At 39.1% G+C, this 26,013-nt stretch overlaps 1 protein-coding gene across 4 annotated transcripts in view; it reads right to left on the minus strand.

The window, feature by feature from the left end:
* Positions 1-26,013, minus strand: part of AK8 (adenylate kinase 8) — a 110,690-nt gene that overhangs the window by 74,854 nt on the left and 9,823 nt on the right. For all 4 annotated transcript variants that reach the window (XM_074973465.1, XM_074973462.1, XM_074973464.1 and 1 more), the window contains exons 3-5: positions 22,414-22,463; positions 19,782-19,892; positions 10,946-11,014 (exon numbers count right to left, since the gene is read on the minus strand). In XM_074973465.1, coding sequence (XP_074829566.1) covers positions 10,946-11,014; positions 19,782-19,892; positions 22,414-22,463 — 230 coding nt within the window. The remainder of the gene's footprint in view (positions 1-10,945; positions 11,015-19,781; positions 19,893-22,413; positions 22,464-26,013) is intronic.

Below are 26,013 nucleotides of genomic sequence, written 5' to 3' on the forward strand. Positions count from 1 at the left end.
ATAAATAATATAAATTAAACTTAAAGAGGCACCATCAAAAATTAGGAACAGACGTTAAAAAATAATTTCACATGTTAACACCATCATCTCAATTTATTACAATTGAAATAATTTCTTAAATCAAATTTACTTTTCACCACTTGAACTATTAGCACTCAGCTTGGGCAGTGAAATCAGACAGGTCAAATTATTATCCCCATTTACCAGACAGGAAAACTGAGGAACAGAGCAGTGAAGTGACTTGCTCAAGTTCAGACAGGGAATCAGAGGAGGTAACAGGAACCAGATCTCTTCACTTCTTGTCCTGTGCTTTAGCTGCAATATCATCCTTTCTCCTTTATTTAAGATAGAATTCACACCCACATCCGCCCAAAGCCCAAGAAATCAGATTTGATGTGAACCATTAAGCAGGCATTAAGGAGATATAACATTTACACATCCCAATGTGCAGGCAGACCATGGCGTTGCAATGCAGTCCCTCTAAAGTGGTTACTCCAGCTTTCTGCAGAGGGCAGTCCACCCCTCCACAATACAGATGTGATGCCCCTTTGCCTGCACACAAAGTTTTGCCTCAAAATGGGACCTTGTACCTTGTACTCAGTTCCAAAAATGAATTTCATCCAGCAGGGAGAAAAGCATCTCAATGACCTAGAGCATAAGATGTGTTCTACTGTGGATGTTTGGGAGAAAAGAAACTGACCGTTTGCAGTGTTGAATGTGTCGGAAAGTGACACGCACTAATAACATCACCACAGTAAAATGGACAATTACATATTCTACTCGTGATTTATTTTTAAAGTTTCAATCTAAAAAACCTAAAAGGATACAAACAAATGTCTTCTTTCTTGAAAAAACAAAACAAAAGGCAAAAATACCCTCAAACAGCACAAACCCACCACTACAATTTTGAAATATTCAAAGGAATACCAAGCCACACCATGGATTAAAAAAAAGAGAAACTAAACAAATCTAAAGAGCAATGAGCACTGAAGAAAATATGCACTCTTTCATTATTTTCTTAAATTATACAGGAAAATTCATAGTAATGGAAACCTACTTCCCATAGCTAATGAAGCAACAGAGCAAAAGAAAGAAAATCCTTTTGCTCCCTTAAGTCCTTGTTATAGCCAGATAAGTGTTGGACTGAACATCTTAAAAAAAGAAGCATTTACAGATCTATGAAATACCACAGGAGTGCTGCAGCATTACTCAATTTCTATGTGATGCAGTATCTGAAATCTACCTCTCTTATGTCTCCTGAGTCTAAATCTGCTAAACTTTGTCTAAATTTCTCTCTGTTAGTTGTTTAGCTGAACAAGTGCTTGTCACTGTACTCCCAATAACTTTCTGAGGTGGTAAGGAAGCTGAAAGAACATATCTTTGTATGAAAAAAGACATTTTAATACTGTATTGCATTAGCTAGCAATCATCGTCATCTCCCACATAAATCTGAAGCTCTATCACTATGGGGTACAAAGATTTTAGAATTATTTCAGCTAAACATACCTCAGTGACTTTTGTAGGAGGAAATCCGGGCATTCTAATTACACAAGAAAATAGAGTAGACTACTTAAAATTCCCTAATTAGTCCGATTTCACCCATATGCCATCCTGCAGTTATCTGAGGACAATAAAAAAAGACTCCGGTAACTGCAAGCCATATTTTGCCACTCCCAGTGTTTGCTTTATCAAATTAGGATGAACCACTGAATAAGGTCACACAGGTGCTAAAAAAATCAGTTTTCCCTTGAGAGTTACCGAGGAGAGAAAACAGAAATAGGTTCCATGGTGTTTTAGCAGTATGTTAGGATCCTAGGCATTGTAAATGTGATCTGTTCAGTCATACATGTGAAACTGAGTCCTGTACCCACAGTGGGCTAGATCCTAAGATGGTGTAAATGAGCATAGCACCTCTGACATCAATACAGCTATGCCAATTTACACCAGTTGAGGACCTGACCCACTATCTCCATTCCTAGTTTAATATTCTTTGGAATCCAAACTAAACAACATATTACAAGCTTTCTGGTGCCAGGGCAGTTTAGAAGCATTACAGCTCAAAAGCAAATACTTGGCAATGAACAAAAGATAGAGGATAATCTTTTTAACAAGATGCAACACACTTTATAAGATTCACATACAATTATACAAATGCCAAAGTCCCTTAAAGCAGATCGCATACAATTTAATGGCTAAAAGTTTAAGTAAGAAATCATAGCTCAGTGAATAGCTGTGTGTAACAAATATATTTTAAGTCACTAAACAAATACATAATAAATAAACCCTATATAAATAGTTAGCTTTTTGGATCTTATTTCCAAGGTCTATGAATTCTGAGGTACCAATAGTCCCTAATTAGAATATATTATCCATCTACTTGACACTTCAGTGAAATGTCTATTCTACCACAGAGTTGGAGCTTTGTTCAGAGCAGGTTTATTGATATTCTGATGCATTCCCTCTCCATACCCCCAGTGGCTTGGTTCTGTTTTATCACACATCAAAAAGGCCGTATGCTCAGGGCACCCCATGCACAGCTCAGAGCTGGAGGTCTGAACAGCTGCAAGTAGTATGGTATCACAGGAGGGACAAGCTCCAAGCAGATGTCACAGATAAAAAAAGAAAAACACAGTAAAAAGGGAGTGTGGCTTGGGAACTAAGCAAGAGGTAGCAACATACAGCAGAGCAAGACCTGACTTAAAATATGCCTATCGTGCTTTATGCAAACACTGGTCTTTTCTGCCCTCCTGACTATCATTAAAGTGTAATTAGTAACTTCACTTGATAAGAATGTGTTTCTTTATGAAGCCATCTATTTTCTCTTCTTGATAACAATAACCTCCAGGCATCCAAGCATGGGCAGCACATCCTCACGTCTAGCCGTGAATAAAAGCTAGGATCCTGAGGATTCCATAATGCTTCATTCTGGGGCCACCATCTACTCCCCACAACTGGACCCTCAAATCCCCTCCAACTTAAAGACAGTGATAAATGCAGCATTCAGCTCTTGCCTTAAGGTCAGGTAAAGTGCTCCTTGGAGACCTATCTCACTGTGTAAATCAGCAGCAATGAGGTATTTGTACAGATATCACCTAACTCCTTCAAATTCAAGGAATCTGAAGCAGACAAAACCCAAGGTCATTCTCAAACATGGGTGTCCTTTGCTGCAGTGCAGTATTGTTATCAACCTATCCGTGACTGACACCTTCCACCCAAATAATAGTTACACTGACACTCAGCTTTCTTTTGTTAGTGTTTGGCCTGAGCATCCTCAAAACTCATTACAAAAATAGAAAGCTATTTACACAGATAGGGTTAGAACGAGGCAAAGAGTGAAGAAATGCAGAAAATCAACACTCAATCACATTAGACTTGAGAAAGAATTTTCAGCCACAGGCCCACAGCTTTGGAATGCCCTTTCACAAAAGATTAGAAAGACCACAAATCTTGTTGCCTTCAGAACAAAATGTCTTCACCATTGTTTTCCCACAACATTCAGATTTTTTTTAAATGTATTATATGCCCTTCCCTCCCATCCAAAGAAAGGAGAGGTAACCAAACAGCAAAAAATTATCAATGAATATAGTCCCCTGTGGACCCAAGTCTGTTAGTTACCAGGGCATGGAGTGCAGTATAAATAGTGAGATAAGCAGACAGACTTAAAGGTGACATAATAATTCTTACAAGAATAGGAGCATCCGGACTGATGTAGGCTGCATGACCTTTACCGATTGAAACTCTCCCATGACCGTAGCTACCTCTTGCCAATACAATGCACTGTCTCAGGCCTTTTGATGGCATCTCTATAAGCTTCGATTGCACAATCTTTTCTGCAGTGAACTACTCCTTTATTTAACCTGTACTGGGCCCATCCTCTTCCTCCATCCCTATGAACTAGGGGGAACAAGACCAAAGGGAATCGGGGAGGACACCTCTAGCAAAGATGCCACAATAATCACTATGCGGAGGGCAGTATGTGTGAAAGTATCTACTGACAAGCTGATTCCTGCAATTTGTCGGTATTAGGAGTGTGACACTAGACCCCATATTCTTCATAGAGATACTGTTATCTCCATTCTATGAATATGGCATAACTCAGATGTGTTTTATGCAAGATGGGTCTTTTGAGATATCATTGGAAAGATTATGATTTGCTGAATATGATTATCCTATTTGTATGCATGTATCGTTTATGTATCTGAACTTAGGAATATTGTCTATGTATCAATTACAAAAGTGTTTGTACCTGGGGAATGCCCACAAGACAGAATGCAATCAGTCTGGATGGGCCATAGGGGAAAACAATAGGACTTTGAAGATGCTAATCTCCCACCTTTCTGAGAAGCTTCCTGGAATGCTACAAATGTCCTTAGACTCGTGGCTGATTTGACACTGCAGGGCCATGTGATCATGTCACCTGGTACTGGACTCCATCATAGAATACCAGTATTTTCAACTAAGAGGGGTGGGAATCCCACTGAAAGACAAAGTAAATCCTGCCATATGTAAATCCTATTTAAGACAGGGAAATGAGTTAATCAGGTTTCATTCTTCACTGAATCCCTGCCCAGGATGACTGCTGAAAACATCTTAGAAACAAGGACAAAAGTGGGAGAGGGAGAAGAGCTGAGCCCAGGCTGGAAAAGGTATCTGGCCTATGAAAGAAATGCCTAAAACAACATTTAGGGTGAGAAATTACTACCTGTAACCAGTTTCTTTAGTATATTAAGCTTAGTTTGTGTGTTTGTTTTATTTGCTCAGTAATCTGCTTTGATTTGTTGGCTATCCTTTATAATCACTTAAAATCTATCTTTTTAAAATCTAATAAACTTAGTTTTGTTTTCTCTAAAACCAGTTTGTGGAATTCATAACTGGGAAGCAAACAGCTGTGCATATCTTCCTCCATATTGAGGGAGGGGACGAATTTCATGAGCTTACACTGTATAGTTCTCTGTCCAGCGCAAGACAATGCAATTTGTGGTTTACACTCCAGAGGGGGTGTGCACTTGAGTGCTGAGCAATTCCTTAGCTGAAGCCTTCCCATGCAGTGCTGATTTCAATGTCTGTGTCTTTCTGCAGCTGGAGCTGCACCTGTGTGTGTGCTGGAGGAGGCCTGAGGGCCTGGCTCAGCAGGACAGTGTAAGGAAGCCCAGGCTGGTGGAACAGGCAGCCTCAGGGATACTCCAGTACATCAGGTGGCACCCCAGACAGGGGTGAAATGGGGGCAACCCGTCACAAGGAGGACTAGAGGTTGGAGGAGGTCACACTTTGTCAATCTCTCTATTGGAAAGGAAAGTCTTTTCCCACATAAAAAGCATTTTGGTAGCCTCAGTAGTGAATAAGAAGCCGTGTCCTGTTTAGACAAATAAATTGATGTTAATGGGTCAAATTCTCCCCTCTGTTACACTAACACGGTACACTATCAACTTGCATGGGGTTGCACAGATGAAACAGGAGGCAGGATTTGGCCCACTGATTACATGATCTCATCCACCAAACAATAACCAAAGAAAGTTCCTGTAGCCAATGCAAGTGTGAGTTCATCACTTTTTATACCCAACCACCAGCAATCTTTTCTTTCACATCAATGAAAGCCTCTTCAACTCTCCCAAACTGCTTAGTATCAACAAGTAAAATACCCCAATTACTCAAGTTAATCACTGGCAAAGGCTTAGTTCTCAAATGATCTTGAGACTGGTACATAAGGTTCAACTGCCACTCTCTCAAAAAGCCATTCCTAAGGGTGCAAATTCACCACCTAGCAACCTCTACACTAGACTTCTCCAGTTCTATAAAATTCATTCCACAACATTACATCCCAACAGCACCAAGAATTAGGTAATAGCCAGTGGAGCTATAGGCACCATGTACTAACCCTATAAGATGAAACATCCTCATATCAGCTTCACAGGTCCCTTGTTCTAACATAATGCCTGCAATAAGTTTTCTGTGTATGCTGTAAGACCTAACTGCCTGATCCCTTGCAGTCCTAACTACATTTGTATTAGAGGAACACACACATACAGTCTCAGCAGAGCTGTTGATCAATAAAATTGTACTCCTTAGAGGATGCCTGTGACATCTATAAACCTGTGAGTGTCAAAACAATGGCACAAAAAATTCTGTATTCCTACTGTCAGTGGGATGAAAGCTGTGCAATTAATGCCAGCCCAATGACACCACAAGGAGAAATAAAACAAACAGCTGGTGGTACTATGTTAGTCCAGCACACTGCTCCTGCAATCTAGTAACATCTTCAGTATAAAATACTGAATTGTGTTATGAGCAATATAGCATAAATCTATACAAAGAATTCAAAAATCTACAGTCCACAATATTAATTGTATTAGATTTCACTTAAAAAGAGTAATAAAAATGCACTGATCCTCTTTCATATGGAAATTACACATGCGCAAGTAGAGGACATCCTTACGTTTAGTGGCTGTTGATTACTGCACCATTATACATTCTTTCTAGAGCCCAGTGAACTTATTCACATCTAACTCAACTAGTAGCAAGCACTCCCTTTTTGCTTAACTTGGCTTTTTTGGAGATGTCTGTAAGTTTTTATTGCCCCAAATGTCCCGTCACTGCAAGCACTGGTTCAGTTCTACTGGCAGTAACAACAATGGGAGTGACAGGGTTCCAGGCAGCTGCTGGCATTTTAAGCATCATGATGTCCTACTCAGAGCAGGTCTACATGCTTAAAATGTCAGCAGCTGGAAGTGCCTTTTCTTGACTCAAGCTCCGATCATTGCCACCACTAGTGGAGCTTAAACAGCATTAGCAACTGTGGAAAATATGGGGCAAAAAAGTGTAGTGTGCACAGGACCTTTGGAGAAGAGTGGAATTTGTCTGCATATTGAAGAATGTCAACACTTATCTTAATAGCACCACAATGAACTTGTAAGAAACTTAGCTGTTAAAAACATGTGTGCTTCAGCAAGAGAGAATATGGTTTCTGTGAGGGATGGGAGTACATTACAGAAGGTTTAGAAATACTCTGGTGCTTTTCAAAAACTCCTAAACTGAAGAATTATTCACCAGTAAACAGAATCTGCTTTGAAGGCCTTGTCTGCACATATCCTCTTTCTCTAAAATTTCCCACCATTTCTACCACCAATCACTTCCACTACTGGTGACAACAGTGGAAGCACTAGTGTACACAATGTACCAGCAGCTATCATTTCAGTAGGTCTGCTCTGACCACGGTTAAAAAACATGCTTTTAAAAACGCTAGTGGCAGCTTGTAACCTTGTCTACGCTAGCGACCCCATTGCTTCCACCAGCAGTGGAGTTGCACCAGTGATAGTTATGGTGGCAAATCTGAGTAAAAATAAAAACCTAGCATAGACACTCCTTTCTTTGATAATGCAAGGACAGTGTGCCTAGTGGTTAGCAGTCAGAACTCCTGGGTTTCATTCTGGGCTTTGCTGTGTTTTGTAATTATTTTTATTTCAATGGGTTTGGCCTCTGAGAACAAGCAAGCAGTTCCATCTAGCACTTTATAGCCATCAGGTGTCTTACCTCCCAGTCTCCTGGTCTAGCCATTAGATCATACTCCCTGCCTTCTAAGTGAGAATTGTGTCACTATTATTAGGGGGCATGATAAGCATGCTGATTTTACTCAACTAGAGAAATATTAAAATGTTCATATCCAATTGTGAGGGCAACGATCGTACAATAAACTGAATCATTCCTTGCCACAGAATTGCCACAGATCTTTGACAGTCTCATAGCACTACCTCGATGTAAAATTTTGGTTGTTTCTATTGCCCCATTCTGCTCGGTTTCAATTATACCCACAGCTGACAATATTGGTTTCACTTGAGTTCAGCAGTTGCTAAACCACATATCACATAATTGTACAAGACTGTGTACTGTATAGTTGTGTTTTTAAACACATTCTACAGTTACACAGAAAGGCTTAATTCCAGAGTGTATTTAGTACATTTATGCAAATACAGTAAATACCACCAGATATTTGGCCTGAAGGGATAAACATCTATCACCATTTAAAAAAAAAAAAAAAAAAAAGGCAGATCATCTTAAAAAAAGCTCTAAGAGAAACTAGGCAGACCCAAATAATTCAAGCATAATGATTTGCAATGCATAAGTTTAATTCTACTTTGCAAATTCAAAATGAACAGATAAATTATGGATTAAGGCATACAGTATTTTGTACAGGAAAACTGACAACCACTTCCCAGACATTTAGGTTTTTTTCCGAATCTCTTTACTAATTTCTTTCTAACAATTCAAAATGATTGTTTCAAATCTCCCAGTGGTTGAGAGATGGAGAGTGTGCCAGGACATTCTAAAATGCAAAGAAAATAGGCCATTTAAAAAAGGAGGGGGAGGGGAAGTCTTATACATAATGAACTGAAAAGCTATTCCATAGTTTTTTCTGTCCTGGACTCATACCACTATAGCATGAGGATTCAAAGGGGAAATAGCATCTAGATTTAGGGAAGGAGCATTAGCTTAAACTAATAAAGTTGTGCCTTTCATCATAGATGATGTAATTTAGATATCTGGGGCCTGATTCATCATTATGCTACTCCAGTTTTATGCAGCTGTAACCCCATTGATTTCAAGGGAGTTACACTGGCATAAATCTGGATTAATGTAATGGTGAATCAGGTACTTGGTCTATGAATTTCCTTTTGTAAAGTTATGGTATATATTTGTTTGGGGTTTTTGAATACATGGTAACTTGGAAAAAAATCTTATTGAAATGTTACAAAGCATACCCTGATTTTTTGGATGACTCCAGTCTCCTTAGTAAATACATATTTAGCTAAATATATATTAAGGTATTTTAAAAAACTTTATCTGTAAAATATGTAGCAATAATTTAATAGATTCACAGATTCCAGGGGAAGAAGCAACCATTTTGATCATCTAGTCTAACCTCATATAACAGGCCATAGAACTTCTCCAAAATAATTCCATTTGAACACCTTTTAGAAAAACATCCGATTTTGATTTAAAAATTGCCAATCATGGAGAATTCACAAGGACCCTTGATAAATTGTTCCAGTGGTTAATTACCCTCACTGTTAAAAATGTACGCCTTCTTTCCAGTCTGAATTTGTCTAGCTTCAACTTCCAGTCATTGGACTGTGTTATATCTTTATCCGCTAGATTGAAAAGCGCTTTATTAAATATTTTTCCCCATATAGGAATTTACAGACTGTGATTTGTTTATTCCTTTGATGCCTTCTCTTTAGATTTGAATGGAATTACTTAAGGAGTAAGATACAACATAATGCAAATAATGGTACCACCGTTTGGCCTTTTGTGAACTGCAAATATGTAACCATAGTGTATTAATGCCGTTTTTTGCATTTGGTTTCCTTTTTGTTTTTTTTTTTAATTTCCACCTTGTCATTTAAATGGTTGCATGTAAACTTTTAAGTTCAGATTTAATCGTGGTAATGGGTTGAGCAATGGGACAGCGCACACTTCAGCTGTTGCTCGGCTGGACAGCATTTTCTGCTACTGGACAGTACCACACCACTTATGTGGTCATAGCTATGTACTTGCAACAAAAATAGACAGAAGAGTTACACCACTTGTGCCACAAAATCTACCATCTTAAAGCACAAGGTAGTGGCCCAAGTATGTGGTGGCCCATGGTTTGGTCTCACCTGTGATGATGGGACCAGGACATGTTACAATCGTATTCTAGCCCCGGATGTTTAAATGTGGTTGGTTTTGTAAAATAAACAAGGCCTCTATTTTTCCTCTTAAAACAAAAGCCTAGAATTTGCAGAACATTGCAAAATGCAGTACAAATCATGGAAACACTACAGATTCACGGGCTACATGACATTTTTGGCACCTGCAATTATCTGTTAAGGCTGTTTTAAGAGAGGATTTTTCAGTATTTCAATAAGACATTATCTCAACATTAGCTGCTGTCTTGCTTTATTCAATGAACAAGCCAGGCAGTGATGTCAAAAAGGGACAAGGTTTTATTAAATGGCAAACCTCACAACATCCCTGTCATGGCAGGAAGTGCCATCTGCAGGTGGGTAAACTGAGGCACAGTTCAGCTGATACACCACAGACTGCGTGAACCTAATGTAGACTGTGGTCTGTACAGTGCTTTTAGAAAAGTGCACCCTATACTGCATAGTCTGTGTTATGGCATAATTCAAAAAGAGGCTTTATACCCAACAGACTGTTATGGCTCTAACAATCTTAATAATAGACTGATTATTGACTCAATAAACCATAACAGCTTCTGCAGATCTAAAGGAAATACACAAGAGGGGGTTGGGCTTTCCTTTAGTCCAGATTCAAACCACTCAGTTTGCCCAGTATTAATCTACTTCAGAAGTTCCAGTTTAGGACACCCTCCTTACATTTATGCAAAACCCACAGGAAAGAATTTCTTGTACCCATGGGCATATTCGAGCCTATTCATTTGCCCATTTCTGCAACCTAATAATTAACTTATTAATGATTACCGAGAAGAGTATATGTTCAAATACAGCATTTCTTAGCATGGAGGGGGAAAAAAAGATATGATGAGAAACAGAGGAGATTGAAATGAAATGATAAACGTTAGGGCTCTTTCTCCCCACCTACAAGGGGAGTTAAAACTCTAAACCAATATATTGATTTTTATGTATTTTCTGTTTATCTGTTTTGTCCACTGTAACTGCCAGTTGCCCCAGGCAATCAACAAAGCTATGCTTGTTCAGCCTTTGATCATCTCACTGCTATACGATTAGCATATGCATACTCTCATCCTCCCCTTCATCCTGCTAGTAAAGCTCCAAACTCCCTCCACGGATGTTCAAGAAAGCAGTCCGCTCCTGAGCCCCTGTTGATTTGCTCCCATTCCCTCCTCTGCTCTGGACTTGGAATGCTAACTACTGTGTGTGAGTCCTGTAAGTGCTTATCCACTGGCCCTCCAAGGAGCAATTCTTACTTGTTTGATGCAGTCCACATTTGACAGACGCTCCTGGATCAGATTGGCCCACAGTGCATTGGGAATTTTCTAAAGAAAGAACAAAACAAAAAATAAAACAAAAAAAGAAAGGCTGAATATTCACAATGGAGTTCAAAAGGAATTTTATCACTCAGGCACTCTGGCTAATGGTGGACTGAAATGCCTTCTTAAAATAAATCAATCAATCAAACTGAGACCCCCAAATCATTAGCACAACATATATGTTGAGTTAAAAAGAACACAGAAATTCATTTTAAAAATAAACGAAATGACTTTTTACTTGCTAAGGTCTGAGTTCATGGTTCTGCTTTTTACCTACCAGGCTTAAACATGTCATGAACATGTAAACAGCCCCGAGATCCACACTCCTACTATTGTGTTAGGCCACAATCCTGCAAGTGAAAAAAAATCTTATGCTCATAAGAAGTCCCACTGACTTCAGAAGAATTCTGGTCTACATGCTGTTTTACAGGACAAGCTCTGTGGCATTAGTGATGTTATCAGCTGTAACATGGGACATAAAGAACCCTGAACTCAGCACTGGCAATCAGAGAGAACCTGATTTTCAAATACTGTATTTTATAATCTTATATCTCTGTATTTTTTACATATATACACTGCTAATTTCCTGCGTTCTTAAAACAGTCCTTCATATTTTTTCCCAAAAGCATTTCTCCTTTTAAATTAGGGGAAACAATTTACAAATATATCAGAGGAAAACAAATACAAATACTGTAGGTTCATTAATAAGAGAAGTGGGAGACAGGAAATTCACAATGATTCTAAAAAGCTACTGAATGTTTTTTTAATAACAAGGAAAAAAGATGAAAAAAGTGTACAGACAGTAAGAAAAAAATGAAGAATGCATTAACAAAAACGATCTATACTAATTCAATGGGTCTGGATGGTCTGCAACACGGGTTACTAAATGAATTATTTGCTAACAAATGTACTGAGCTACTGACATTGTTATGAAGCCAAGGAAAACTGGAGAAACACCTGAATACTGGGGGAGAGGAGGAGAGACACAAATAGGACACTAACTTTTCAAAAAAAGAGGAAAGGACAATCCTGGTAATTACTCACTGAAAGAACCTAACTTAAATCACTGTTCAAATAACCAAACAACTCTCCAAGAGGAAAATAATCCGTAAACACCTACAGGATGATGGAACTACAAGCAATAACTAGCATCGGTTTACAAAAATCAAATCATGCCACACAAACATGGTTGCTTTCTTCAATTAAATGTTAAAACTTAGAGGGAAAACATAATGCAGGATCCTTGACTCAAAGAAATTGGATATAGAAAAAAAAAATCTATTAAGCCACCTAGCGCATCCTCTGGTAAGCCAAGACTGTTCCCTACCATATTTTGTTTAGAGCTTAACTCAGTGTAATTTTTAATGTTCTGAGCAATATGGCTTCCACAACTTCCCTTAGGAAAATATTCAACTGTCTTGTAGCTCTTGCTGTCAGGAAAGTTTTCTTGATAATCAATTTGAATTTCCCTTTATTTTATCACAATACTCCTAATTAATAACTCTTTGTATCTCCCTAAATAATTTGTGGTGTGCACGCCACATATCGGCAGACAATTATCATGTCCCACCCCACAAAGCTGTAGTTGTTAGTCAGACAAATTAAACATTAACAAAAGCTTTTCATCTTTCTTCATAATTAAACCCCTTCAGCCCCCATTCCTTTCGGTTACTCTTTTCTGTATTCTATCCAACTTGTCAATATCTTTACTTTCTGGCAATATTTCATAAGCAAATATCTTCCATGTCCGATAGCAGAAGAGATTATATTATTCTAGATGTTTAGTGATTTTTTCCCCTAATATTTGTTCCATTGTTTTACTAGGTTCACTTGGCAGCTATTGTCAGAAACACCCTTCTTTCTTCTTCTGAAGGCTGTATCACAGCTGTATTTCTCCATTATTTTAGTACCTCCCATTTCTCCATGGCTTTTCAAAAATAATGAATAATGGTTTGGTAAATTCATTAGCTAATTACTCTAACACCATAAAGGAGTATCATTCTATCAATGTTAAGATAACTATTAATTATTAAATTACTAGGGCAGTTGGCTCTTTTTCTTTTTACTTAAAAGTCTTAGCTGACTGAGTATCCTCGTAAAGGCAATGTACATTGGATACTTCTTTTTCTTTGGAACTTAACATATTAAGCCTTATTTAGGTCATCCAGACTGATGGATCTTAAAATCCCTTTCTACCACTTCTTATTCACTAGGGGCCTGATCCTAAAATGAGCTTTGCATAGGCGGACCCCCAAGGGCCCACATAGAGTTCATTGCAGGATAAGTACCTTAATTTTGCAGTTTTCCAAAATGTACCTTGCAGAAGTCTAAAACCCTCTACTGCTCAGCAAAACCATTAATTACTCTGCTAAATTGAAGCAGCTCATGGTCCATGGTACCAAGCTCCCCTATTAATTTTCACAATCTCATTGAGTTCCCCATTATTGATAAGAACTAGATCCAGGATTACTTCTCTAGTTGGATATTCTACTTTCTGACTCAAAGTTATCCTCCACCTAACTCAGAAAACTCTTTGATTATGTGCATTTGACGTTTGTTGTTCCAAATAAACATTTACATCACTTGTGGGTTTCCCCATTCCTTGCTTTCACCACACAATCTGATGGGTGTAAACCTGAAGAAGGTTTCGTTCGGGGGTTTTTTTGTTTTGTTTTTTGGTCTTCTGGTTTAGGATGATCTAGTGGGTATAACTAGATGAAAGTGAACAACAGAAAATTTGGCTGAACATCAGGAAAGACTCCCTAACAATGATCTCTGTTAGACCATGGAAAATTTCCAAAGGAAATGGTGAAAGCTCCATCATGCAAGTCATTTAAAATTAGATGGACAAAGCATTTAAGAATATACCACAGAGAACAATGCTGCCCCAGCTGGGGAATAGCCAAGATGACCCAATTAGGTCTTTGTTATCTCTAATGTCTCCAATTCTCAATCATTTTCCTAATATCAGCCATTCACGAAACAGCATTCAAGCAGGTAAAAGAGAAAAAGTGAAAGAAATTGCTCTGTTTCTTGAAAGTCAGCCAGTCCCATAGGGTGGTGCGTCAAAGCCTCCTGCAGCCTTTCATTGTTGGAGCCTGGGTCTGTGGCTTTGAGTCTGTCACCTTCCAAAGGTGCGTCATGCTGCTATCAGAAACAGCTAGTGTCTTACTGACTTCTTTGATGTGTCATGTCAAGAAAGGCTAGCAACTGCCAGGGGGTCCACTCTGCTGAGCCCTGCCAAATCAATTTAAACCAAAATTATTCTAACTTCTTTCACTGCAGTGGTAATCTTAGTCCTCTCTTTTGACCAGAATTTGCCGGAGAAAAATAATCAAGGGCATATGTATCGGTGCTGCACTTTATCAGCACTCAAGCCAGATCTTTCTGAAGACTATGGCTCAATTCCAGTTTAGTTTCCTGGTCAGTGAAGTTTTCACTAAGCAGTAGTCTACAAAATCACCACTCTGTTTAATATTTTAATAGGGCATATTCAATCACTTTAGACCAGATCACTACACTAAAAATGGCCAAACCTGATAGACAGCATCTGACAGAACACAGCTTTATAGAGCAATTCCTTGCCCCATCAGAGCAAAATTACAGTAGGAGCTAACACACTGGTGTTATTACAAAAAAAGCCCCAAGTCTGTTGTGTTGTTAAACATCCTCCCTCTGATCTGTGATCTCAGACATTGGTGCACATGCATGGTTGGTAAGTGGGAAACTCTATTCCTACCTGCTACGGCACTGTGAGCCTGATCCAAAGTCCATTGAAGTCAATGGACAAACCCACTGTTTGGAATGTTAGACTTCCCTAAAACTATGGCATGCATCCGATGAAGTGAGCTGTAGGTCACGAAAGCTTATGCTCAAATAAATTTGTTAGTCTCTACGGTGCCACAAGTTCTCCTTCTCTTTTTGCGGATACAGACTAACACGGCTGCTACTCTGAAACCTAAAACTATGGTGTGGTTTTTGCCTTTAAAGACAAATTATTTTTTATGTATACATGGATTTGATCAGTTCTTTTCATGATTCTACCTTATTAATGATACACTGCACTCATTCATGATGAATTTCAAGTGTTATGTGTTAGTCCAATGACATCATAATGCATACTCTGTGCACAGCCTTCCCCCAAAAGCATTTGAGTAAAACCCCTACAAATGCTTTTTGATTATAGTGAGGGGACAGGGATGTTCCCCATATGTTCCAAATGGAATTTCTTCACTTTCTTATTGCAAAAATGTCTGTATCTAGAAACTTCAAACTTGGCTTGTTTTATAGTTCTCCCTGAGGAAAGAAAAGCATTCGAGATTGAAGAAAACTGTTTTAGTGTTTTAGAAGTCATAAAAGTTTCAATTCAGCTTGTTCTCTCTCTCACACAGACGCATACAGATCTTTTTACATACTGTGACGGGATGTGCATATTACACATGGGACAAGAGAGGGTTAATCCCATGCTATAAGCAGCAGGAGTCCCACCACTCAAACCATTCTGGGCATGCTCCAACTGCTGCCCCAGCATAAAAGGTAGCAGCCCAGCTCATTCTAGGGTGAATGCCGTGGATGGGAAGGACTTTTGGCAGAAGCCCCAGGTGAAGAGCCATCATAGCCCTTGCCTGCGGGACCTGGAGATCCTGAGAGTCAACCTGGAGGTTTATGGCCAACGGAGCCTCAGGGAATCGTCCATGCTGAGGAGCCCGGAGATCCCGACGCCCCAGGGACTGCAGCTTCTGGAAGCATGGTAGGAAGTGACCAAGGGAGGGTGCACAAGTGGTATCTCCCACCTGAGTGATTTCAGCATGTTTTGATGGGATTCCCTGCTGACCCAGTAGAGGACCACTCCGCCACTGTTAGGGCCCTGGGTCAGGGCCCAGTGGAGTCGGGTGGGCCAGGGCCCCCCTACCCGGGTACTGGCTGATAGGTCGCGTTGCCCTGAATACAAAGGATGCTGTAATTGACTCTAGCCACTAGGCCGTGCTGTCCTGAACGCAAAGGCCGCTGTAATTAATTCTGGCCATTGGGCTGCACTGCCCTGACCCCAAGGGCAGCCATATTGTCTCTGACCTCTGGGCCGTGCCACTTTCAGCCTAAAGACTGTCCGGTAGAATGTAACTGTGGTGGTATCACAACCCCACCATGCCCCAAAGGAGGATGGGGTGTGCATACCACGCGACTCATACATACAGACATTTTCTATTTGTTCTTTTGTAGTGCTTTGTCCTGGAACAGATCTGATCACTGGACATGCAAAGATAAGGATGCCTCTGTTTTTCTTCTCTTCTTTATTTCTTCTTTAAACACACAGGGAGACTATGCAGGTGCTGACTCGCAACAGCAGAGCACTTTAAAGTAATTACATAGTATGCAAATATCTGCACTACAATTTGCTAGAGTCCAAAGAACAAACTTCCCTCACAAGCCCCTAACACCGATAGTTGTTTCAATTTCTTGTTTTAGCCAGTTGACAAAATAAGTAAATCTTTAAATACTTAATCATTAAACTTCACTAGAGGAATAACTTGAAGGTGGTTTCTACTGTACTAACATTGCCATAACTAGAGATGAGGAAATAATTTGCAATGATTTATCTAAAAATGGACCCTCTACTTCCGTTCATGGAATATTTGTTAGCAGATCATGATTCCCTCAAATTTATCCAGTATTCAAAAATATCTGACTTCTCCTTTGAATATTTGTAAATGTATATTGATGACAGCTGGCTGTCACTATTTGAGCTCATTAGTCAGTGCTAGACCATGGGTTAGTGAATGCTTGCATGTGCAAATTTAAAAATTCAGTTTCTGAGAATAATCATACATTTAAAATCCCCATTCCATGAACCCCTGCACCAATAAAACTCAAATGCTCAAATTTTCACAGGAAGCAAATGGGGCCAAAGTGAACTAATCAAAAAGTTTGAATAAATATTTGTGGAAATTGTTTTGCAGTACATGCCCAGCTCTAGTAACAATGCATAGGTATACTGAGTTAATGAATGCCTGAGCTTTTTGGCCTTTGGGTTAATTCAGCCCTGGTTATCTCATACACACGAAGTAAAATGATCATCTAAATAAATTAAGCTGCAATGGATGATCTTCAGGGTGGACTTTACAAAACATAAGCTCATTTCATTTATTAAACTGCTTTGGAGAAGTTTGCAGTTCTTTAGTGCCCAGCTGTATATTGAGTTATATGTATATTGCGTTCTGTATTCTAGTCTCTGCATACTCACCCTTTTCCTCTTAGTGCTAATGGGTGCAAAGTGTGCATATGGGATCAAATTCACCACTGGAATTATGGCCACTTATGCCAAAAGTGGGTTTAGACCATGGACAGAAGGAGTGAGCAAGGAGGAAAAAAAAAATCTTTGAGGGGGAAATCCTGGGCACAATTAAATCAGTGGCCAAGCTCCCACTGACTTCCATAGAGCCAGAATTTCATCCTTAGTCATAACAGTCATACATAAAAAGACAAAATCATGCAAGGGAATTGGAAAAATTATTTATGAAAGTCATCCCTCTAGCAGCTAACATCCTACAAACAAAGGTGTAAACAGCACAACACAAAAACACCACCGATTTCAGCTCTCAGATGCTCTTTGCCACCTGATTAGCCCTGATATCTTTGGCTTTAATCTTCCACACAAGTAAATCAAGTAAGCCCAAAAGGACACCCTTGAAAGTGCTTCTCTTCAGTCTGAGATATGTTAATAATTAGAGTAATTAAACCAAAGGGAATTTTTGTTTTAAATTTCCCCCTCTCTGAATGGAGTTTCATGAATCTAGTAAAATAATCTTTAAAAAAACCCTTCACTCAAATTATTAAAGTTCACTTTCTCAATAAAAGCCATTTTTACACCAACCTATTCCATCCCAGTCAAAAGCAGACATTTTGGAGGTAGTCTCAGTGATTTTGATGGACTTTTTCCTCACAAATCTTCAGACCAGGAGTGCTACTCGAGGCATCTCCAAACCTTACTCTTTGATTCAATGTAATAAATACAGGGGTTTATTTTTATTTTTTTGTGGTGGGGAGGGTAAAGAGGGTGCTGACCCGATTTATTCAGGACATCCTTCCCCCATTTCATTTTCTTCTATCTTCACTAGCTGCGGGAAGCGGCGCGGATCAAGGGATGTGCTGGCCGCCCTTCCCGCAGCCCCCATTGGCCTGGAGTGGCGAACCGCGGCCAGTGGGAGCCGCAATCGTCCGAACCTGCGGACGTGGCAGGTAAACAAACCAGCCTGGCCCGCCACGGGCTTTCCCTGAACAAGCGGCGGACCGGCTTTGAGAACCACTGCTGTACGTCTTACTTCACTGACCTACAAGGCAAGTAACTCTCATGTCAATACCATACCTCAAGTCAACTGGCAAAAATGCTCACTAAACAACTTATCTCAAAAAATCTTCCATGAGATGTTAGGGACGGGGAAAGAATGGCTCCAGAGTATTGGGCCATAGATGTGGGGTGGAAGGATTAATAAATTCAGAGAGAGTAGTGAAACAAATGCTCTTCTGACGGTTGGTTGGAGCATTTAAATTTAGCCAGCCTAGGAACTGGGTATGTCTACACTGCTATGTAAACCCCAGATTAGTAGAACTTGAGTTAGTTAACCTACCACATCCTGGGTTTGTTAACCAAGGGCTTCAGCATCTACATTCAACTATAACCCCAGTTTAGGAACTGTTGAACTCTGGGTCCCAATGTGGGACCCCAGCATCTACATGGCATTATGTGGACCTGAGTCCAACCACCCATATCCCAGACTTCCTAATGCCCTCCCAAAATGTGGCCACTCTAGCCCTTTGTTCAGGTGCAGTGTGGGAAAACTTGATTGTCCACCAAACTTGACTGTACAGATGACAAAGAAAGTCGGCACTTGGGATTGTGGAATACTTTTGGTGGACTCTGAGAGTGTGAGTCCAGTGTAGCTGCATCTTCACTACAAAGCAATAGGGCTGGAAACCTGGGTCCCGTCTCAGAGGTTCCACCCTCATTGAGTCCTGGGACCCTGGGTCTGAGCCCTGGGTGAGCATGATTTGTGTTTAGATGGAAGGGGTGTTAGTCTTGAGCCTGAGTTCAAACCCTGGGCTTACACTGCAGTACACACATACTCTAAAAGTCCTCCTAACCCTGCTGCTGCCTCCTCAGCCTGAGTGCCTCTTGGGTTTGCACTCACCAAATGACTAGATTGGCACACTACTCTGAATTAGTGCACCAAGTACATTATTTGTGTCATGCTACAGAAAAATCAACCCCACATAGCTAAGTAGCTCTGTCACATCAAAGAAGTGTTTGGTCTCCATGAACATATCTTCTGGAAGTATTTTGTACTGAAACAGACCCCAGAGAATAGTGCTTACTTAATGGAGATCATCAAACATGCTAAAACAGAACAGGGTCTCTCTTGTGAAACCATATAACTCTTTAAACAGTACTGTGCATACCCAGAAATGTGTATCTAGTATCTAATAAGAATCTAATGTTAAGGTTTTCAATCATTGCCAATCCCTGTCTCTCCCATCCCTGTCTGTGTCATAGCATATTTTTATCTCTGTTCATATTATCATATGCCGCAAAAAGGTTATTTTGTCTCTATGGAAACCCCTGCACCTACGAATTCATACACCCATGTTCAAACCACCATTGATGCAAAACTATATACTTTAATCTGATCAAGTTGTCCACCATTTGAAATCATGGCAGTGTTATATAATTTGTCTTCCGTAGCGCACTGAGCTGGTACCATTACCTCTCCCTACATACCTGTCCTCTCTCTTGAAATGCCGTTACTTCTTTTGTCAGCTCTAATGTTTCTTCCAATAAAGTCTCCTGAGTGATACAAGGGGTATTCAATTGTTTACAAAGCCATGTTGCCTGGGGAAAGAAGGGGTGGGGGGAGATGGGTGCAAAGAAAATAAAATATGTTTTCAGAAGCCCCACAGAAAGCAAAACAAGTCAGTATTTTCCTAGCCTCCAATTTAAACAAATAATCCGTAATTCTAAGTTTAATAAGTACTCACATTGCTGAACAGATGCTTTGTTAATATGTAATTAAGGTTGTGAATACTTAACAGTAACTTAAGGGGAAATAAAAGAATGCTGAAGTTTTCAAAACCATATATATTGAACAGCCAAGAAAAACTGAATTTAAGGTAAAACGTAAAAAAGCAGACAAATATGAATATGCATTGTTAAGAAACACAAAAACAACTTTAACTCTGTATCCATGCCCCTAACCCTCCATCCAAATTAATGACACAACCTTATGCCTGTATGACATCTTTCCTGGCTTAGAAAGTAATTGAATAGGTTTCTAATACCTTAGATAGACATTGAATAATGAGCCAAATACTCCCATTACACTGTGACCATACTCAGCATAATCTGTGCAATACCCACCCACTCCATGGTCACTGACGGTCCTCCATTCACAACATGGCAACACCAAATACTTACCTTTTACAAGTCATAAGCACAAAGGTTCCAATCCAAGGCCCACTGAAATCAAAGAGTATTTCCACTGACTTCAGCACATTTTGGACAAGGCCTGAATGACTCACTTAACCTCTTCCTCACTTTCCCAATATAGTTTCCTAAATATACTTGCAACTCAGCTATGTAAACCATGGTATATCAGTCCAGGGGGGAATTTTGTAAAGGTGTCTGGAGTTACAGATTTCTTAAACTCTATGGATGAACACCACCAAATTATAAGACTGAACCTGAGAAGTACTGAGCATCTTCAACTCTCACTGACTATATAGGAGTTAAGATGTCTCCCAGACACCAGAGGTCAGGGGGCCAACCACGAAGCTATATATCGGGTTGAATAGGGCAGCTGGCTGTAATATACAACAATACCTGTCGATCAAGTACCTATCTTTCAAGTAGGGTGCACTGGATGGCGGGGATATCAGGACAGAATATAGATAATGTATGGTACTTTAATTCTCTAATTACACAGTATTGTCTAAAATTTTTATTTAACTTAATTTCCTAGCTTTTCAATGTTTTCTTTGAAATTCCACAGTTTTTTTAAAGTTTGTTTCCTCCCCTTTTTGAATTTTTAATGTGTATTTTCAAGTTTAACACCATTTTCACAACGTTTTTTTGACTGGGAATTTCATAAAGTCTTATAACCTTGTCAAGGGAAGATACCAATACCCTGCCATATAATGGAAATATATATTTATATTACATGGAAAATAAACACCAGCGCAATTCCATCATTTTCAATGGAGTTGTACCAGCGTAAATGAGAGTAGTATTGGCCCTGCTACTGAACCAGTTAACAATTTTCTCAATGATGCACAAACCAGATCAGAATCCAGCTCCCTGTCTCACAACAACACTGTTTCTGCACTGCCAAAAGGAGAAAAAAAACAAAAAACAAAAAACAGTAGAAACTTATTTTTGTCCCTGAAATTTGCAAATGTGATTTTAAATACACACAGAGAATGGAAGCTGTTGAGAAAGGTGCTAGTTGTACAAAGACCATTTCTTTGACAAGTCTTAACTGCATCTGAAAAAAGTTTCTAAAAAAGAAAAATATAAATGGATATTAATTCTTAAAGGATAAAAAGCCATAATTATTTTTTTTTGGAAAATACACTGTTATACTTAGTCCTGTAAACTGTAAAACTTTTAAGTCAAAAGCAGTTGTGACAATTAACACATTTTAAATTCTGTGTGGCTCAACTCCCTCCCTCCCCTCCCCTCTCCTCCCACCCACCACACACATACACACACACACACGTAACAGTACACTAAAAACCACACTTTCAAAAGTGGCCTCTAAGTTTGAGTGCCCAACTTTAGACACTCAGGGTAGAATTTTCAGAAGTGCCCAGGTGATTAAGAAACACTAACTTTAATAGTATTTGTGCTCCTAAGTCACATAGGCACTATGAAAATCGTACCCCTCAAGCCTGATTTTCAGAAGTGTCAAGCACCCAGAACTCCAACTTAATTGGGAGCTGTGTATGACCAGCACCTCTGAAAACCAAGCCCAAAACATCTAAAGTTGTACACCCAAAACTTAGAAAACACTTCCGAAAATCTGAACCTAAATGTCTCAAATCCATAAATGTACAGGCTTGCTAGGTTGTTTGGTGTAGACACCCCTCGTTTCTCACATTTTTTCAGTTCCCCTGTTCTGAGGTGCCTGTGCTTCTGTCTAATCTAATCTAGTCAGTCTATCACTGTGGTATCTAGGCACAGGCCAAAACTATGGCACACAAAAGCCCACAAAACAGGAATAAAAGTTATTTTTATTCTATTGTCACAAGACTTTTGACTTCTAAATACATAGTTATTCTAGCATAACTGAAGAACAAGTTCTTATTTGCAAATATATGGCAGTGCAGTTTTATAACACTTAAGGTAATATACTTACAATAGTGGTTTTTCCAGAGGCGGGTGGACCAAGTATACAAATTCTTGGAACTATAGAATAAATATACATGAATGTCAAGATACAGAAAAGCAAGACACCTTTATTGTTTCTCCATATTACATAATATACAACATATGTAATTATATTGTAATACAGTTACTTCACTGGGAGTCCTGCTTGAGTAAGGACTGCAGGATTGGGGGACCAAACTAGTCATGACTATGTCTTAATTTAATTTCCATAGTTAACATGTTTAAGACTCTGATTTGGCCAGGCACTTAGCACATATCTAGCTTTAAGCACAGGTAGCTTATTTGTAACTCACATAAACAGGGCATAAATACTGAATACTTATTTTTCTAACTTTGCTTTTTATTCCCAACATAGAATATCAGAGTTGGAAGGGACCTCAGGAGATCATTTAGTCCAACCCCCTGCTCAAAGCAGGACCAATCCCCAATTTTTTTTGCCCCAGATCCCTAAATGGCCCCCTCAAGGATTGAACTCACAACCCTGGGTTTAGCAGGCCAATGGTTAAATGGTTTTGATCTGATGCATCTTACAGTAAAGTATTTTAATTTTGTATATGCAGTATGATGGCAAATTTCAAAGTGTATAGTTTCTTATTTTACTACTTTGTACTAATAATGCGTTTCCTTTTCATTTTTAGAAAATGAAACACGAGTAATATAATTTCAACTCACACCTTTCTCTAGACAGGTTATGTCATGGATCAGGAAGGGTTATACATTGCAAAATGGGCACTTTTCCTTGCTATTGAGGATAGCTACCTCGTGGGTAGAAATAGAAAAAAAATGTATACGGAACATTTCTCAGATTACCTGTGGGACACTAAAACTTTTCATAGTCACGGGATAAAATGGGCTACTCCACATTTCTCCTCTATCCATTTAAATGCCCTCCATTTCTCTAGTCAGCATTAAGTTCCATTTTTTTCTCCCTTTGTGTTTATCTGCTGCATGTCAGTCTCCCTTCCATACGGAGGGGATGCAAGAGGGAAGGAAGGAAAAAGAGTTATTTGCCATGGCAGCAACCTCTTTTCCCTTAGCACATACATTTCTGTCTCATCTCTTTTAGTATTTATTAGTTCCAGTTTTATTATTCTTATAGTGCCATAGCTGTACAAGGCAACCTAAAGAATAAAAAAACTGAATAAGGCCCCTGTCCCAAGAAATTTACTATCATATAGACAACACAATGATTATTCTCATTCTACGGTGATGTAGGGAAGGATCAGCAGTGTGAAAAAACAAGGAGAAAGGGAAATATTGCTTGAGAAAGATTTGAGGCTTTTTTGCATGCACGCATTTTGGGTTGTGATCCCTTGAATTGTCATGCTACATTAACACCTTGGGTTTTTCCTCTCCACTTTCCATTGTGGGGAGAGAAGGAATCAGGCTTGAAAACAGTGACTGATAGGTATTTATTGGCAGTAGTATGGGTCAAAGAAGATGAGTTGGGGTATCTATCCAGCCAAAAACCTCCCCAGGTCATGACAACCAAAAGGAATATATACTCTCTGATCTCGGCAGACAGGAAAGAATGGGAAATGTATTTTTATGAGGACCTTCCAAACACGTAGGAGCAGTTGGGCAGGTGCAATTTTTAAACATTCATAGAACCCAAATTACAGCTTAATCTTTACAAAGTTATTTGACTGGGAAGGTTTAAGGAAAACTCCCCCTGTATTGGTTCTTGCAAGCGCAACAGAACTAGTACACAATGTCGAAAAATACTTTAAAAGGATACATCAGCTGTTTTTATCACCTAATTTCTTTCAAATGTAATGTGATTAAATCCTAGTTTCTTAAAATCTAACACCTTGAAACTCCAGCCCGGTACTGAGGAATTATTTATAAACAGCGTCATAAAAGAGTGCTCGGGTGCCAACACTAATCAACTTCTTCAAACCACTTCAAAGAAAATTAAAAAACCTTTCCATCCACAGATCCTTTTGAGGTTTAACTAGGAGCATGATTTAAAATTCACAAGAAAACCCTTAGGTATTGAAGCTTTAATACACAACTTTCTTGGACAAACGTTTGATGAAAAACGAAACGTACCATTATATACACCATATCATGCTTTAATATTGCCCAGGGCTACTGTAAATGCTCACTTTGTACTAAATCTGGTTTTCTCTCTGCTTAGTGGCTGGCAGCAGATAAGGCAGTGTAATGCACTGATTTACTCATTTGCACACTTGTAAGAATCTTCTAAGGCATTTTCCCCTAAACATATGACACAAGGGCACAACCAGAGCCTCACTCACTGTATGTAATGTTTAACCCCTCAAATCGGCACACAGTTAATATTAAATGCTTGAGGTCCACACAGGCAGCTAAATGAACACCGAGAAATCTGCCCAACATCTTTTTCTTTGGTAATAAACCACATCTCAACGTTGAGTCTTGAGATGTTACAGAATTTACTTTTCCAAGCAGTCTTAACATTTAGCATTCAGGTACAGTTTTAGATGGAATTGAATTATTCCTGGCACAATGCAAAAGGATGGGCTGGACTCGGTAGGGGTCCCTTCAAGTCCAAATGATTCGGTGATTAATATTAATGCAAAAAAAATATCTTAACATGTAAGGCAACTCCTCTGTCGAACCAGAGAAGCATACAGTACAAGACTAACATTTTTCCAGAATTTTGTAACATTTCATCATGGGCATGGTTATATAGGAAGTACTCACCAAAAAAAATGTTACTTGGATTCTGGAAACCTTTTATTAGCACAAACCCGGATAAAGTGTACAAAACAGACATCTTTGCATTAAAAAATAGCTTAGTCATCACACTGCTCTCACTTTTTAGAACAATCACATGAAAGAACAATAACACATGGCCTTGAGTACAAGAGCCCAGTCACGTAAGATTTGACCTAAAAGCTTCATCAGGATTGTTGTAAGTTATAATCATTGGGTTTGTTTGTATTTTTTTTAAGAGTGCTTTAGATACTGTTGTTAATTAAACAGATTTTCTAACTTCACACCTGGCGTAGCTGCAATACCTTCTTCCCACATCTCTGTTTGAAAATTTCTCTGGGGCTAAACCTGTTTAGCAAAGCAAGGTCATGAAAATTCATCACTTTACTGATGGCTCTGATAAAGGTTTTTTCTTCTAAAGAGTCAGCACCTTCCACCATGATCAAAAAGTAAATATAATCTCTACTACAGATTTCTCTTACATTGTTTTCCATAAAATTTACTTTTAAAACAACATTTAGGCTTTAATTTTAATTGGAGTTCCTTCCACGTCTTAATAGATTCTTTCAAACCACAAACAGATAGCAGTTTTTCATTTGACAAACAATTGCTGTGGTTCATTCTTTAGTCTCTTGTTTTACTGAAGTCATGAATGGCAACCTGCTTGATTCTGTTCAAATAATACTGTGGGGTTAAAGAACAAGCCTTAGCTCAGTGTGATGGAGATTTATCAGCATTCTATAAAATCCCATGAAACTCCTCATCTGTGTACTTTCAACGGGGCTGTAAAACAGATCAGATTTCTCATGCTGCCCACATCAGAACAGGCTGGACACAATTTGCAGGATTTGATTTTTGCTATTTAGCC

Source organism: Natator depressus, chromosome 16 (genome assembly GCF_965152275.1).
Source record: "Natator depressus isolate rNatDep1 chromosome 16, rNatDep2.hap1, whole genome shotgun sequence".
NCBI lineage: Eukaryota > Metazoa > Chordata > Testudines > Cheloniidae > Natator > Natator depressus.